At 36.0% G+C, this 17,383-nt stretch overlaps 1 protein-coding gene across 5 annotated transcripts in view; it reads left to right on the forward strand.

The window, feature by feature from the left end:
• Positions 1-17,383, forward strand: part of WDFY3 (WD repeat and FYVE domain containing 3) — a 260,847-nt gene that overhangs the window by 205,245 nt on the left and 38,219 nt on the right. For 4 of the 5 annotated variants that reach the window (XM_084881536.1, XM_084881535.1, XM_084881532.1 and 1 more), the window contains 6 exons: positions 917-1,144; positions 7,620-7,673; positions 9,918-10,086; positions 13,142-13,305; positions 15,693-15,841; positions 17,202-17,322. In XM_084881536.1, the coding sequence (XP_084737662.1) occupies positions 917-1,144; positions 7,620-7,673; positions 9,918-10,086; positions 13,142-13,305; positions 15,693-15,841; positions 17,202-17,322 (885 nt within the window). The remainder of the gene's footprint in view (positions 1-916; positions 1,145-7,619; positions 7,674-9,917; positions 10,087-13,141; positions 13,306-15,692; positions 15,842-17,201; positions 17,323-17,383) is intronic. The other variant, XM_084881533.1, reaches the window with a different exon arrangement.

Here is a 17,383-nt window from a genome sequence, read left to right on the forward strand (position 1 = left end):
GATAGGATTCTGACTTGAATTGCACCCAGGCAATTGTCCTGAGTTGTGGGAGAGTTTTTTCAACAGGATGGGGCAATTGCTTATGCCTAGAGGCTAATTTTTAATTTTTGTCTCTTAAGTGGCCTCAGGACGAGGCATTTTCCAATAGAGTGGTGTCAACTGTGTTCCCCCCAGGCAAGTCCTCCTATATACCAAATGTGTGTAGGGGGAAGATGTCCTCCACTGCATGACAGATCCCTGTCATTCAGACTTATCTAGGAGATTGTGAAAATATGCATCAAAGTTTCTGAGAAGTCTCTTGAAATTCTAAACACATAAAGACTAAAAATAAGGTTATTCATTACAGTTGCTTGGTGATTGACAGTAAGAAATAAACTCAATGAAAGCTTCTTTGTGAATTCATTATTACTCTACAGCTTATCCTAAATATTTTATTTCCCAAGCAACTGTTTTGAAGTCTATTAAAGATTGCTGAATGCTAAACTGCTAATATTTTGTGGTCATAACATTAGACTAGTTATTTTAGGGAATTCTGCTACTCCCTGAACACATAAGTGCTACTATGATTTCATGTGATTTTATGATTATTCATTCAGTAAGTTTTACTATTGGTTCTATAAAGAGATCTTTATCCTTAGACTTAGGTTGTATACATATATTCAGTGAATCATTAAATAAATAAGTTATTTATAACCACCTACTGTTAAAACATTTTATGTGAATGTAAAGTTCCCTCTCAGAGCTGCATATTTATATTCTTTCCTTAAAATCTTTGGAAATGTTACAAAGCTTATCAGTTTTCTAGTGTGTTGGCAGTATTTGTTTCCAGATATGAACTTGTTTTTAAGGTATTTGTAGATTTTTCATTGTTACTCTTACTTTTGCTCAAAAACCAACCTGAACTCCTTCCCCACAGCGCCAGCAAAATGCCTTGAAGTATGTGACTGAGGAGTGGTGCCAAATCGAGTATGAGCTGCTGCGGGAGCGAGGGTTGTGGGGTCCCCCCATCGGCTCCCACCTAGATAAATGGATGCTGGAGATGACAGAAGGGCCCTGCAGAATGAGAAAGAAAATGGTGCGAAATGATATGTTTTATAACCATTACCCTTATGTGCCAGACACCGAACAAGAGGCAAGTGTGGCGGTGAGTATACAGAATTACATGTTTGTAATGGTGCCTTGAAGTTTTTTTTCTTCTTTTTTTTAAGCATCTTTCCTTATTAGGTCAATTACCTAAAATGTCTGACTTTGAAAATTCAGTATGCTGTATTAAATTGGTAATAAAAGGTGGCAGTGGAATAAAAGGCTGCAGCAATGAGGCAGGGAGACATTGTAGTGAAGTGGTTTCAACCACAGACTCGAGCCAGACTGCCTGGATTACGGTCTGCCTCTGCCCCTCTACTGCTGGGTGACTTAGTACCCTTCATTAAACCTGCTTGAGTTTCTGTTTCCTTATGCCTAAAATGGAAAGAATAATGGTTTCACCCCACACAGCTGTTATAAAAATTAAGTTAGTTGAAATTAGTAATGTACCTAGAATAGTGTACAGCACAAAATAAGCCCTGTATGAGTGAGTGTTAAGTAAACAAAATGAGCATTGGCACTAAGCAATGCCCCTTGAAGAAACGTAAAAAGAACAAAGAACAATTGCCTGAACATGTAGATCTTTCCATTCATGTTAAGAAGCTTCATTGCCAACTCCATGGGTTTAAACAAACATTTCCCCTTAACTTACTTTTTATACAGACAAGTTACCCTCCCCAAAGCCTTTGTTCAGGATTTTTCACAAGACTAAAAGCAATTTTGTCTAAACTGATAATGATTGGGGAAGTGCATACTTACATCTGGGAAAATAAAGTCTTTCCCAGTAAAGTCACTACCAATTTAAGAAGAAAAAACACAGGAGTATAACATCCACTGAATTTAAGTCTGAAAGTTCTCATAGCATTTCTAAATAGTAATTTAGCTCTTCAATGTCTAAAAATAATTCCTTGCCTACAAAATGAATAGTGATTTCCTCCTTAGAAATGCAATTTTGTCATGGAATCACAGCTTTGGGAATTGAAAGAGGTTTTCACAGATAATTTCATGCCGTTTCCTACTACTATTATGTCAGTGTGTAATCAGCTATGAAAACATTATTTATGAAGTATTTTACTGTTTTGTACTTTGTCTTCGAAATGCAATGTACATTTCATACTTAAAAGCACATCTCAGTCCATACTAACCACTTTTCAAGGCTCAGGAGCCACATGTGCAGCGTGGGTACTGTGATGCATGGGCAGCCCTAGAAAACCCCTGACTTTTAGATTATTGATTCATGATTTTCTTAAAAAAAAAATCAGTATACCTTATTAATGAGTAAGATTTTCATGTCTTCCTTTATTATCATTTAAATTTTCAGTGGAGTTATTTTGACTTTAAAAAGGTCATCTGGAAAAGCATATTTTAAAATTCTCTCCTTCCTCAAGAATCTGACCACATGATGCTTAATTTATCACTGGATAGAAAGGTTACTAGGGGATGTATTTCATATTTTGTCACACCCTATATTTTAGCTGCCTCTAAAATGAAGTGCTCTAAATAAATCTATTGAAACTCATATCCAATTAGAAAGTCATATCACTATAAAGAATCATCCACTGACAAACATATTGGGTTTGTTCTTCTGAGATACTTGGTTAATAGGATTTTAAGACCTGAGAGCTTATAAAGTCCAACTGCTTGCCCAGTATAGAGGATTTATTGTATTTTATTAAAAACTTTACTTTAAAACTAAGATTTTTAAAGGAGACTTGGAACATGGGTCTTCTAATAAATAGTTCACATCATATATTGGGAGGCAACTTGTATTGTTCTAATCCTCCTTTTTTTTTTTTCTTCTGGCAAATCCCTGGTTTCATATACTTGTACTCATGGGTTCCACCTCTGTCCTGAAGCTACTTAGAATGTAGGTTGTAGACCTGCTAATATATAGTTACTTAAAATTTATCAAGATAGCTCCCCAAGGTCTACTGTTTTCCAAGCTATTCAGTGCTATTAAGAACTCCATTTTTGGCACAGGTGTACCTTAAAATGCCATAATTTCTAATACCAAGGCATTGTGTAAGAAAGTTAATCTACTGTATTTTTGCAGCCTTTTACTAGCACCTACTTTTGTCAGAGCAAACCAGCAATACATTCTCTCATTCTTAATCTTACCCCCCAAATAAATAATTAAGAATTTAAACCTGATTTGATAAAATATTTTTTATTGGATCAATACTCATTTAAATGGAATCCATTTTAAAGTACTAAAATACAGAGTGGGTTTACAGTTGTGAGTATGGAGAACAGTTTATTTTTGTATCATTATTTATTAATTATTGTATTATTTTCTATATGAACAACTGTAAACATACTTTTGCTCCATCCTGTCTGTGTAAGGTAAATAAATTCTCTTGAATATGTGACTTACTATTTTTATTTCACTGAGGCATATACTTTTTGAGTTACATAACCATATTATTTTGTTTTATCTTATTCCTTTCCTTCTTTATAATAGTGTCATTTATTTTACAGAAGTATATTTACTTCTCTATATCAGATAAAACAAAATAACCTATTTAGAGTTTATACTTACAACCTTAGTATCATTAGCATTTTACCTAAGCAAAGGAATTCACCTGCCTGTGAAATCTAAACAGACACTCTCAGAAATAGGTATATACCATATGGAACTTAGTTTTTAATCAGATGGGGTACATGTTGCAAAATACAGCTGAGTCAAGAAATTTGAAGATAACATTTCAAAATAGGAGACACTCTGGATAGAGATGATTATAGAATGCAGACCCATGCACAAGTCTAAGTTAATTTGCTATGATGAAATCTGAAAGAATATTTTGAGTTTGCTAGTTCACAATTTTCTGTAGATCTCAAATGCCATTAAATATCCACTTTTGTTCTATGGAATATGCAATCTGGCAGTGGTGACAGCAAAGAAATTCCAAAACCTAGAAGCAACTGCTGCTATCCCATGACTTTTATTGTGAACCCAAAGGAGAGAAGAGTGAATACTTGTAAGCACTCTGCAGAGTTGACAAATGCAGTTTCATTTATATGTCTAGCAACCCTTGAAGTGTCAGTCTTGTTATCCCAGTTTTACAGATGAGGACTAGAAATCTAGGAAAGTTAAGGAATTCTCTCTAGGTCACAGCTACTAAGTGATAGAACCATGTGTAATGTTGACAGAAATTGAATCACTTTTGAAAAGGAAAAGATTCTGCTATTATTTGGTTTTGTGACATTACCTGTAAATAGTGAATTTCTTTCAGACAGAAACCATAGGTTTTGTCTTTCTAATGCTAAGTACCTAGAACTTGATAGATTTTCATTGAATTGACAAACAGCATTCTCTTTTCCTAACTTACGGATTTTATCCATTGTTTCCTATACATTCTCTAGAATTTCCCTAATTCTGAAAATTTTCCACTAGAAAGGGCTAGACCCAGATTTTATGGGACCTGAGGTTTATACTACTTGGGGGGGGGAGGGATGAGAAATAAGAAAAAGAGTAACAAATTATGTATACAAAATCACTAGGGCCAGCCCCTCTTCCAGTCTTTTGAAAGGAGCTCGTGGGAAGTAAAGGCGGTTGCAGTTTAATCTTTCTTAACCTCATAGTAAATCCACCTCTGCCCTGAACTATATTCAATATCACCTACCAGAGGTAGAGCTCAATCTTTCTTCTCTTTCAACTCTTATAAATGTGTTGCCCTCCTTGTGTGAGTCTTTATAATATATAGTCAGTCCTTTATGCAATAACAGGTATTTGCCAACCTAAAAATTGCTTTTCAAGCCTCTTGATAGGTTAGCAGGCTTTACCTGGAATGAGGGCATATGGTTTGGTTAATTGCCTTATTGATTAAGAATAATTATTGTTTCTAAGTCACACTGACTTCAGTAGTCCTGTTGCTTAAGCTGAAAAAGTAGTGATGATTAACAAGTTGTTTTATTGTTTTAAAATTCTTGATGTGTTATAAATGAATCAAGTGATTTATCTTAGTCATTTAAGTTTTCTTAAACCTGGATAATATTACATATTGTATAAAAATAACACCTATTCTAAGTTTTGAACTTTTATTTCTTGATTTTTAAATTGGATGTTTATTTATAAAATATAGGATGTATTTTAGTGTTTTGCCATAGACTCAAAAGTTTTCAAAATTGCTTAACTAAAATTATTTTCATAAAAGCAATAATAATTATAATTATATCCTGAGAAAATTGGTATATGTGAAAAATTTTTGTATTCTTTCATGAAAATAATTATCTCTGCACAAGGACTTTCCTTGGGGGATAATTTTCAAAACTTAAAAAAAAAAGCTAAGCTGAATTGCAATATAATTCTATATTTTAAGTGGTAATATTAGTTATAGATAATATTAAAATGTTAGCTTAGGGTATGATAAAATATAAAATCTGTTTGTTTTTAAGAAATTTGTTTAATTACCTCGAATCCTATTAAAGGAAACAAGATTACATGTTTGCTATTTTAAAATATTTAACCATGAATTCCAGGTTTTAATTTTGTAATACCTTATTTTAACAGAATAATAATCTCAAACAAAATATAACAAACATTCTTTGCAAATATCGTTGGAGTAAAAACCTCAGTGTCTACCTATTAATGTTGGGCTGCTCAGTGTAGAAGGGTAAATTTACTGATAGGATCCTTTTCCAATTAAGGGAGTCTCTCATAACTGCCTCCACATATATTATTATGTAATATATAGACCTCCCAGGACTGAGAAACTGAGCAACTCGTTCAGGAAATTCTATTGCCAGCATTATAGAAAAATTTAAAGTAAACGGACTAAAAAAAATATTTTCTAGGAATTTTGACTTTGAGAAATTGAGATTTCCATATGAACATAATTACAATAATATATTAAAATTTTAAAGGAGAGCTGAGGTATTACTAAAAATATTGTTACAATATATATCTTAGCTATTGAATTCTTTACTACCACTTAGTAAAATAAAAACTTTAGTTAGTGGATCAGTGAGCATATGTATTAAAACAGCAGCACTACATCATATGCTGCAGAGACAATATAAGAGTGTACCTGTCAGACCCTGCCCATAGTCCAGTTGAGGGGTCTGACAGGTGGATATCAGAGTTGAATTTGACAGTAGTCATTGGTCCGTTTTGCTATATTGGTTTCTCACACATCCATCCTGCATTTACCTTGCTTTTCTAGGAATTTCAGTGATTGCAGAATCAGTGCCCTTCATCCCTATGCACTTCCACATGCATGTCAATAGAGTTCAGTCCTTGTTCATATGCATGTCAATAGAGTTCAGTCCTTGTTCATAATTCTGTTTTTATTGACATAAATGTTACACACATTGAAACATACAAATCTTAATTGTACCATTCCATGAATTTTTTAAAATGTGTAATATACATATGTGTAACCCAAACTCTTATCAAGATAGAGAACATGCATGTATAATTTAAAGATTATTCTTAAATATAAGGTATGAGTTTAAAAGTTTGTTTTGCAAAACAAAGGTTTACTAAAACCACATGAAGTATTTGAAAGCATGTCCAGTAGCCCCGCACTTGTTTTGTCTAGGAAAGCAAACATCTGTGAAAGCATTTTGCCCATTCATGCTTACTGTAGGGAAAAATACTGGGAGTCATCTTCAGATATCAGCCGGGCAAAGGAAGATTAATTGGAAGTAGTTCTTGAGTGCCTTATTGTCTGTCTGTGTGTTTACCTGCATAAGCCACACACTACAGCTCAACTAGAAATTTCCTTCTGTCCATCAGGATTTTATTCTGAGACTAAAATATAAAGCAGCCACTTAATTCATCTTTTTAAAATTGTTGACACTATTACAGATGTCCCTATGCCCCCGCCGCCCCCCCCCCCCCTTAATCCTCCTCCACCCAACCCTGGCCTCCTACCCCCTTCCATCTGTACCTAATTCTTTAAAAGCACTTTTTACAAAAACTTTTGTTGGAGGCTGACATCCAGTATGCCTTCTGCTCTCAGCCTTTATGGGTTTATATCTGTAAGGGGCTGAAGGAAGAAAAGGCCTTGGACTTTTATGAGAGGGTGTTTTTAAATAGCAAACACTTAGTGAATTCTTTGGTTCAGGGGTAGTGCAGATAATCATTTAAATCAGTTGCTCCTATTACAAAACAGATCTGGGGAATAGGGAGTGAGCCAGTGAAAGGTAGGTGAAAGACAATAGCTAGCAAAAGTTCTATTTTCTAGTATTTTTCCTTTTGAAGCCATGAAGAGTTGCCTGTAAATCATTCATGCCAAAGCCAGCCTGTGTTGAAGTAGTGTTGGTGTGGTCTTTATGTATGTCCTGTTCAGTGAGGAGCCTTGAGAATTAATGTATTTTAATTTCATTCTAAAACTACTGTTGATAATGAAGAAAATAATCACAAGATGCTCTGTGATTATTTCAAACAGCCTAGGATGTCGTGTTAATTTTCTTTTTTATGAGTACAGTTCCTATTCCACACAATCCTCGAGAAAAAAAATCATTTTTATGTTATTCTTTATGTTGGTTTTTTTTTTTTTCTGATGTGTTTATACTTAATACCCTGTTTTCAGTCTGAGATCCCAAGTAAACAGCCTGAGACTTCTGATGATATCATTCCTCAAAAGGTAAAACAAATTACCATAAAATAATGCAAACTACTTGCAATTTTGGTTTTTTGTTTTGTTTTGTTTTTAGTGCATGGTAGACTAGACTAACTTAAAATACTGAATTTCACTTTGCTCTTCCTGTAAGTTTCTTAGAGTTGAAAAGTGGGTTTCGTTTATGCTGAGAACTGTTGTGGCCTTTCTCAGCTTGGCTCTAATTAGCTTCCTAGGGTGTGTGTGCGGCTCACTAACAGGCGGAGTATTCATTGCTCTCACTCTAAAATGCGTATGGCTTCATACTTAACTAACAAATTCTGACACATGTTAGTAATGGGCAACCTGACACCTTCAACTCTTTTTTCAATTACTCATTTAATTTTTCTAGATACTAAACTGTATTTTGAGAATGCAAGGATATTCCTCTTTTAAAATTACTTTTCAATCAGAAGAGTATAACCAAAGCTAAGAGTATATGATCACTTTTCAAAATACAATTTAAATTTATTTTAATTTGTTAAAAAAATTATAATTTTCTCTGCAGAAAGATTCTGTACACAATTCAATAAAAACTGTAGTTCTTTAGAGCACAGAAATATGCTTCAAAATATTTACAGAAAATGCCTATGGTTCCAAGATAAAATCTGTAAATGTTGTCCCACGTGTATTCATTCATTGTCTTGCCCATCACTAACTCTGCTTTCATCTTTTTAAAATGAACAATTTTGAGTTAAAGATAATAGTTATACATCAAGTAGAAGAACTGTTACAGTACAAAGTGTATTACCTTTCTTTCATTTCAAAAATATTGCAATGTTCTTATTAGTTCATCTGGTTGATCCTTCCATAATTGTGATATTATTTTACATCATTGTAATACTTCCCTGTGTTATATAATATATTTCAGTTTGAATTTGCTGGATATTAATCTTCGGTTGGCTTGCAGCTCTCTTTATTCTGATTCTGTGCCTGAAATTAAAAGAAGGCCCGTGTGGCTTTAGTTAGATATACTTTTATCTCAAATTGATTCAGTATTTTCATCTAAATATTCCAACTAATTGGACACAGTTTTCCACTTCAGTTTGAAATCATTTTTTTTAATGTCTTGCTTAAAATAAGCATTATTGTAAACAATGCATATTGACTACTTGAGCTTGAAGAATAGGCCAATAGAATATTTTAAATTAGATACTCTTATTAATAGGAAAGGCAAAGTAAATGTTTATAAAGAGAGCATTTAAAAACATGTTTTAAACCCTATCCTTTTCTAATTGTTAATCCAAAGTCTGGGTCTGATTGAGGACCTTTATATATGTAAACTTCTCACTCTGGTTTTACTTTTTTTATAGGAACTTTTAGACCTTAATGTTTTCATTGTATTAGGTGTATGTGTGGCGGGGGAAAGTTTAGGTCAATTGGAGAACATATTTTTAGGGTAAATATTAATTATTCTGAAAAATAAATGTTCTTGTTTCATGCCAAAAAAAAAATTAAATATTTTCCAATGTTGCAGGTAATAAATTTCTTCTTCTAAATTGACTTATATATGTTCTTGATATACTCAATAAGTTTGTGGATCATATTCTCCTACACAACAATGAGGATGTTTTAGCAAATTGGAGATACCAGCTCGAAGTGGCAGATCAGCCAGAGAGCACCATCTGGCCTTTATACATGTAAAGGTTGAGTCCATGTTGGTCAGGACTCTCTGAAGGTTTGGGCCATTTTCAGAGTTCTAGTGAGACTGGGAATTTGCAAAAGACCAGAATAGTTCTGAGTCTCTACCTCTAAGTTTCTAAGTAAACACTTGTGCAGATGACTCCAACTGAAGGGCTGGCCCTTTAGGCCTGACCTACGTACTTTACTTGGGGCGGAAGCAACATTCCAGGCTCCTTGTAACTTGATGCTCTCCAACACTAGGCATTCTCTTCACACTACTGTATAGGGAAGTTTTCTGATTCATCAGTGAGCCCATACTGTGCTAATATGAAAATGTTATTTGACTAGAGATGGTTCATTTCTATTTGGGGAAGAACAAAACTCCTAATATTGTTTTACATATGTCTTTTAAAAATCAATGAAATTTAAAAATAAAGAAACTTAACTCCAGTAATCTATGGAATTACTGTGTATATATACAGTCCATTAAAAATCCCTAGGAAAAAGGTAACATGTAAAGAAGTCTTGACACCATACTTTCCCTTAGGAAGCTTATATTTTAATTCTTGAAGACAATTACTTGAGTTCTTTTCTCTTGTTATTTCTTAGAAACCTGCTAGGTACAGAAGAGCCATAAGTTATGACAGCAAAGAATACTACATGCGACTAGCCTCTGGCAATCCCGCCATTGTCCAAGATGCCATTGTAGAGAGTTCAGAAGGTGAAGCTGCTCAGCAAGAGCCAGAGCACGGTGAAGACACTATTGCCAAAGTCAAAGGTCAGCCTCCCTCTGGGTTTCAATCTGAAATCATTAGAGCATTCCTCATATTTGATTGTATATGAAAATAGGAGCAACTGTGAACAGTAGGTCCGGCCTTAAAGGTATCTATAAATATTATGCCATCTCATTCTTCTTAAAAATTAATTTTTGCATCTGAACTTTTACAGCAACTGGCTCTTTCTTATTGCCTGTAAATGAATACAATATGCCCGTTGACTTGATAGTTCTTTTTTTTTGTATTTTGCAGAATTCTCATGGCACCTGATATTGTCAGTTAACTGATAACTAAATTAGAATTTATAAGTTTAAAACCACTACTTACAGTGCATGTTAGCCAACAGTAAATAGTCTTTTTTCCTATGATTATTCCAAATCTGTACTTTTTTTTTTAAAATATATTTTATTGATTTTGTACAGAGAGGAAGGGAGAGAGATAGAAAGTTAGAAACATCGATGAGAGAGAGTCATCAATCAGCTGCCTCTTGCACACCCCCTAATGGGGATATGCCCGCAACCAGGGTACATGCCCTTAACCGGAATCGAACCCGGGACCCTTCAGTCCCCAAGCCGACGCTATCATTGAGCCAAACCGGTCTCGGCCAAATCTGTACTTTTAAGAACTTAGTAAAATATACGTATGGTGAATTGAACTAAAATGGCCATGGGCTTATTGATTCTTTACTTTTACATAGGTTGCACTCTCACTCCTTTCTACAGCTTCTCCATGATTTAGACCTTAACAGACCCTCCCCAGTCTTAAAGAGACCAGGGAATAATCCAGTCATTCTTCTCTGGAACTTTTTCAACTTTTCCTGTCCACCAGTAACTCTTTGCTCACCTCTCTCACAGCAGTTTCAGTGATTTTTCACTGTTTTATGTTTTTCTAAATTATCAGTTTCTCAGAGGCAAAGTTTATTTTTCATCTCACTTTGTAGCTTTTAGCATGACTAGCACAACATGGGGATTCAGTCAATACTGAATAAATCAAGCCATTGTTTTAACTTCTTTAAGCTTCTGCTTCATCATAAATTCAAAATCTTGGCATATTTAATTAAGAAATATAAATTAAAAATCAGTTTCACATCCTATAGATTAAAACCAAAAAGTATATGACCATCTTGACCAAAACACTATAGAAAATTGTGAGTCATTTCTCCTATTATTATAATACTAAAGGCCTGGTGCATGAAATTTGTGTACTGAGGGGAGTATCCCTCAGCCCAGCCTGCATCCCTCTCACAATCTGGGACTGCTGGTTCCTAACCACTCCCCTTCCTGCTTGCCTGATCGCCCCTAACCGCTTCTGCCTGTCAGCCTGATCACCCCCTAACCACTCCTCTGCCAGCCTGATTGATACCTAACTGCTCCCCTGCCAGCCCGATTGCCCCAAACCACCCTTCCCTGCTGGCCCAGTCCCCCCACTCCTTTCCCCTGCCAGTCCAGTCATCCCTAACTGCCCTCCCCGGAGGCCCGGTTGCCCCTAACTGCCCTCCCTTGCTAACCAGGTCACCCCTAAATGCCCTCCCCTGCAGGACTGGTTGCCCCCAACTGCTCTCCCCTGCAGGCCTGGTTTCCCCCAACTGCCCTCCCCTGCCAGCCTGATCACCCACAGCTGCCCTCCCCTGCCAGCCATCTTGTGGTGGCCATATTGTGACTACATGGGGGCAGCTATCTTGTGTGTGAGTGAGTGATGGTCAATTTGCATATTACCTCTTTATTATATAGGATACCTATTTTCTCATAATGATTCTCACTAAGCACTTCATAATTAATATAAAATTTTCATAGAATCCTTGAAACTTTCAGTAGTTGAACAGTTTACAACCTTCTAATTTTCTTGACAATGCACCAGCAAAATTAGAGATACTCTAAAGCTGTATCACTGGGTATAAGCCCCATGATATAATTCACACAGTGAGTCAGTCAACTTGTGTTTGGTTCATTGGCTCTTCATTTCTCTTGATTTCATTTTCATAATCTCTAATAGAGCTGAAATCACAAATACAGTGCCTCTACTGTAATATGCAAGGTGTTATTCTAGACATAGAGTTGGAGTTTTTGATTCACCAAATTAAAAATAATGCAGCTGTAAACTTTCCCCTTGTGGATGTTCCCAGCAGGACTTGATCTCTCATGCTTACTTATGTTCTTTTATTTGTGAAAATAAGGTTCTTATTAAGGCAAAGCAGAGCCTCTAACAGGCTGACTTAATGCTTTTCAAAATTCTTAAAGCGACTATCACTGGTAGGTGCAACATGACTTTTCTTTGGTACAACTAAGACTATTAATTTAATTAAATGTGGGAGTTAGAGTGTATTTTTAGTGGTTCTCATATTTTGGGATCTCATTCACTGATTTTAATGTCATCTCCTGTGATTATTAATAAAGTTATCCAAATATAGGCTGTAAAGTGTTTCCTTAATCTGCAAATTAAATGATTTATCCCTATATTATAAAGAATTCTGTTCTTATTCTTCGTGGCCTGATAATAGAATGTATGAATGACCATACTGCCAGTTATAACCTAAGTCTTAAAATAGTCCTCAAGGGCAGTCTAAGTAGGTGGGATCTGTTATAATCATGTTTATAAATTATTATCTTTACTTTTGTTTCTGGTAGGAATTAATCATTTATTCATGGTATCTCCTCAATGACACCTGTCCATAAGCAACACCATTCTTACCATTAATGATGCTAAACTCTCTGTTTATCATTGTCTGGTACTTATTTAGAATTTACTATTTATAACAATAATGTTCAGTGCTTTTATTACATGAGTTACCTCATTTTGTCCTCCAACAGTTCTCTAAGATAGGCAGTATTCCTATTCCAGTTTTATAGGTAAGAAAACTGAGATACAGAGAGGGCAAATAATTCTCCGAGGTCACACAGCCATTTAACTCCACAGTCTATGTTATTAACCGCTGAACTGTGTTTCCTCCTCTATCTTCCTGAGTTACCTCAAATTGGAGATGTATGGGAGGGGCTGCATGAGACTAAACTGCTTCCCAAATGGCAAGGTCACATGGCCCTCTTGGTTATTATCCTGTAGGTCTGGTCAAGCCTCCTCTGAAACGGTCCCGATCTGCACCTGATGGAGGCGATGAGGAGAACCAGGAGCAGTTACAAGACCAGATTGCTGAGAGTGGCTCTATAGAAGAGGAGGAGAAAACGGACAACGCCACCCTGCTTCGCCTCCTAGAGGATGGAGAAAAGGTACTGTGCTTCTAAAAAGTAAGGATTGTATTAAGGAACTTGTTTCCAGTTTACAAGGCTGGTTGACAGAAGATAAATATTTCAGCTTCTCTGATGAAACAGTATTAAACCACCTTTTGGGTTCAGTACTTGACTTTGCTCATCTTCAGGATTTTCTTACCTAGCTGATTACATAAAACAGCATGAGGTTTCATTAGACACAGTATTAACAATTGACACCTAATTCACCATCTTCCTCTACAGTATTTCCTTTATTGGATGCAGTTCTTGCTATAATTTTCTATTCCAAATCCATGTGCACGACCCATTCTGACTTAGAGCTTTTTCAACTCCATAACTCTTGTGATACCTACAAGAAGCTTCAGCCAATCTGCGCCATCTCCCCAGCCTTCTCACTCCTAGAACATTACTTTGCCTTTCTATTTCATCCTCCTGCACCTTGCCCATCTCTCCAAGCTCATCTTACTGACCCTGCCTTGTAACCTGAGCCCCCTGCAGCATTGTGTATCTTGCCGTTTACTACACCCATGATGTTATTTCTTCATTCTACACTTAACTCTCTTCCCTGCCAAAATGCCTCTCTCTCCATCATTTGCATAACCTCTCTTTGTAACTCCCATTGATACAGTCTAATTTATTTGGATGTCTTTAATACTTAAATGTAGGAAGTGTTTCTTGATTGTCTTGCCAACTCAGGCTTGGTTAGATACCCTCTTTTATGCTTGTATAGTGCCTTGTATCTATTACTCTATTTTTTCAGGTCCTGATTATTTGTTCCTGTGCCTGTGTCTCCCCCTAGCCAGGGAGACAGACACAGGATAGGCCACAGTGCTTCTTATTCCCACCCTATTGCTGTACAGCTCCACTCACTTAGCAGACACCCTAAAACCTTTCAGTGAAGGATGTTTGATTGAGTATATAGAGGGAGGGAGGATTAGTGAACATCAACTGTTTAAAAAGGATGGTCTTTTGTCTATTATATTAGATCTTGGAATAACCCTTGAAATCTTGCCCACTCTGAAGTAGTAACCAAGAATTAATATTTAATTTTTAAAATTGTGTCCAAATGTATGGCCTTATTAATGTGGAATGAGAATATTTTTTAAAACCATATAACTGCAAAAGTTCATTAAGTCTGAAGGAAACACAAGAAGGCTCTGAAGTCTGGGAATGTTGTATTTCTTCATTAGGATGCCGGTGGCGGCATATTTAGCATTTGAAAGTCCAAGCTCTGCATTTATGAAAAACATTTTTCTGTATGTATGTTACACTACAGTAAAGGTAGTTTAAAAGTGCATCAGTATTTTTCCTGTAACATTCTACCATTTTATTGAAGTAGTTCAAATGTGGCTATGAAAATTGACTTACATTTGCATATTTTAGAAAATTACTTGTTAAACTTTTAATCTCATGACTATAGTTTTTGCTGTTTTAAGATTTAATAGTACAGGAAGTATATTCAAACTGACATTTATTTGATATTTGTTTGCCTTTGGTTTAGTTGTTGATCTTTTTCCTTGACTCATGTTGACTGAGTTTAAACAAGAAAGAACTTTTAATAAGAACAGATCCTGCTCATAGGAAAGAAAACAATACTTACATTGAGAGATTCAGTGATTCCTTCCTTCTATGAAGAAAATATAACTTATGCCAATTTGGGCTTCTTACAATGGCACAACAGTCGGCCAGGCAGGCAGGACCCAGGTGGGAGCAGACAGGGACCAATTCCCAGTTCTAGTTCCAGGAGTTGTTATGGAAAAAGGAAAAGTGAGCTGTGTGGAAGAGAAAACAGCCAACAATGGCAAACATGATTGTGTAAATTATCTTGCTCTGACAACAAGCCAGTGTGCATTTGAAATTTACAAACAGGACACAGAGGCCCAGAGGAATTAGGGAACTCGGCTAGATCTACAATAAGTAACAAAACCAGGAATTCACTCAGGATTGTTAGGCTCCCCAGACCTTTTTCGCTTTGTGTCATCTTAGCTCACACAGGGCTCAGTCCTAATCTGTTTACATGTATGCCTCAGTTCCCTTTTCTCCCACGTTTTCTGTCTGTATCCCTCATCATCAAACTTGTGGAGCCTGGTACATGTGTGCCTGGCACATATTGAGAGAAATGGATGATGCATGGGGAAGGGGGGATGGATATGACTAAATGGTTGTTTCTTTTTACTGAGATCAACTATAAATCAGACTACTGTCTAAGCAGATTCTCTTTAATATGCTTACACTCATTTACTATGCTTGGCTCAGGGGATGCCTTCACAGAGGGACCTCGGTAAAATCCTATTCTCCCATTAAATCCATGTTTTAGAACATTTTGCTTCAGTTATATAAATTTTTTTTTAATCTATGTTAATGAATGTTATGTTTTTTCTTTATAGATCCAACACATGTACCGTTGTGCTAGAGTCCAGGGCCTGGATACCAGTGAGGGGATGCTTCTCTTTGGTAAAGAGCATTTTTATGTGATTGATGGATTTACAATGACAGCAACAAGGGAAATAAGAGACATTGAAACTTTACCTCCAAAGTAAGTAGATGAATACAGAGACTTACAGTACAGCTCTCTATAGAAAACAGTATTATTCACATTGTGTTTTGTTTTTTTGTGTGTTTTTTGTAATATATTTTATTGATTTTTCTTACAGAGAGGAAGGGAGAAGGATAGAGAGCTAGAAACGTCGATGAGAGAGAAACATCGACCAGCTGCCTCTTGCACACACACACACACACACACACACACACACACCCCGGGGATGTGCCCGCAACCAATGTACATGCCCTTGACCGGAATCGAACCTGGGACCTTTCAGTCTGCAGACCGATGCTCTACCACTGAGCTAAACCGGTTTCGGCTCACATCGTGTTTTTTAATCCAGGAGTTGTGTTTCAAATAATATTACCTCTCAGTTTGTGTGCATCCATGTTAAACATCCACAAGGGTAATAGTTATTTTAAAATAATAAAGAAAAAAATGGCTTTATATTTCAAAATGAAAACTAAAATTTTGACTATGAATTCATAATATTAGACACCAAATTTCTTATATTATAATTTATATGTTTATAAACTTATTCTGAATTTCCAAATTGTTCTTTTTAAAAATGTTTAGTACAAGCACAGTTACAGGGAAAACGCAGGCCACTGCCAACCCTCCAGCAGGGTGAGTGTCCATGCCCTGGGCTTCCTGGAAGCGGTGTGACCGAGGCTCAGGCAGCAGTGAGCCGAGTCCTACCGCTCTTCCTTTCTTCTGCCAGTTCTGTGAGGGAAGTGATAATGGGTAGCGGAAAACCCAAAGGCAGACAAGCTAGAAGGAAGATGAAAAGCTAAAGGCTTAGAAATTCAACACAGTTTTCTCTTCCTTTGCCATTTTGAATACCTAACACTGTTGAATGTAGACTTGATCTCTGCAATTCATTCCTAGGAGATATTTCATATAGTCACTTTCAGCAACAATTAGGGCCACGTTATGACTTTTAGGGGCCCCTTTCTCCATATAAAAACATTAAAATTTATATGTTATGATTCTTGTTTAAAGATGAATATATCCATATTATATCTTAAAACATTTTCTTCTGCCTAAAAGTTTAATTTTGTTCTTCTGGTTTTAAAAGAAATTAAAACATTTTCTTGGCTCCTGAAAGTATTTAAATCTAGGCACTGTCTGATGGATAAGTTGGCCCTGATAGCAATAATGGGATTTTAAAATTAACTTCATTAGAGGAGGTTGCTTGTGTGCTGAGTAGCGGACAAATCAGTTTCTTAAATATATTTTTAAGTGAATATTCTCCCTTCTATTCATATTTGTTGAGAATAACAGCTTTTGTTGAACTCTGAATTTATTTCTCACTGTGTTTTTGTTCATCTCTTTTTCCCTTGGCTGCCTATAGTATGCATGAGCCAATTATTCCTAGAGGAGCCAGGCAAGGCCCCAGCCAGCTCAAGAGAACGTGCAGCATTTTTGCTTATGAAGATATCAGGGAGGTACATAAAAGGAGGTATCTTCTGCAGGTGGGTTGACTTAGTAGTATCCAGTGTTTAGTCATGTTCCTTTATTCAGAGGATGTATTAT

This window comes from Pipistrellus hanaki (assembly GCF_964339955.1).
Source record: "Pipistrellus hanaki genome assembly, chromosome: 1".
Lineage (NCBI taxonomy): Eukaryota > Metazoa > Chordata > Mammalia > Chiroptera > Vespertilionidae > Pipistrellus > Pipistrellus hanaki.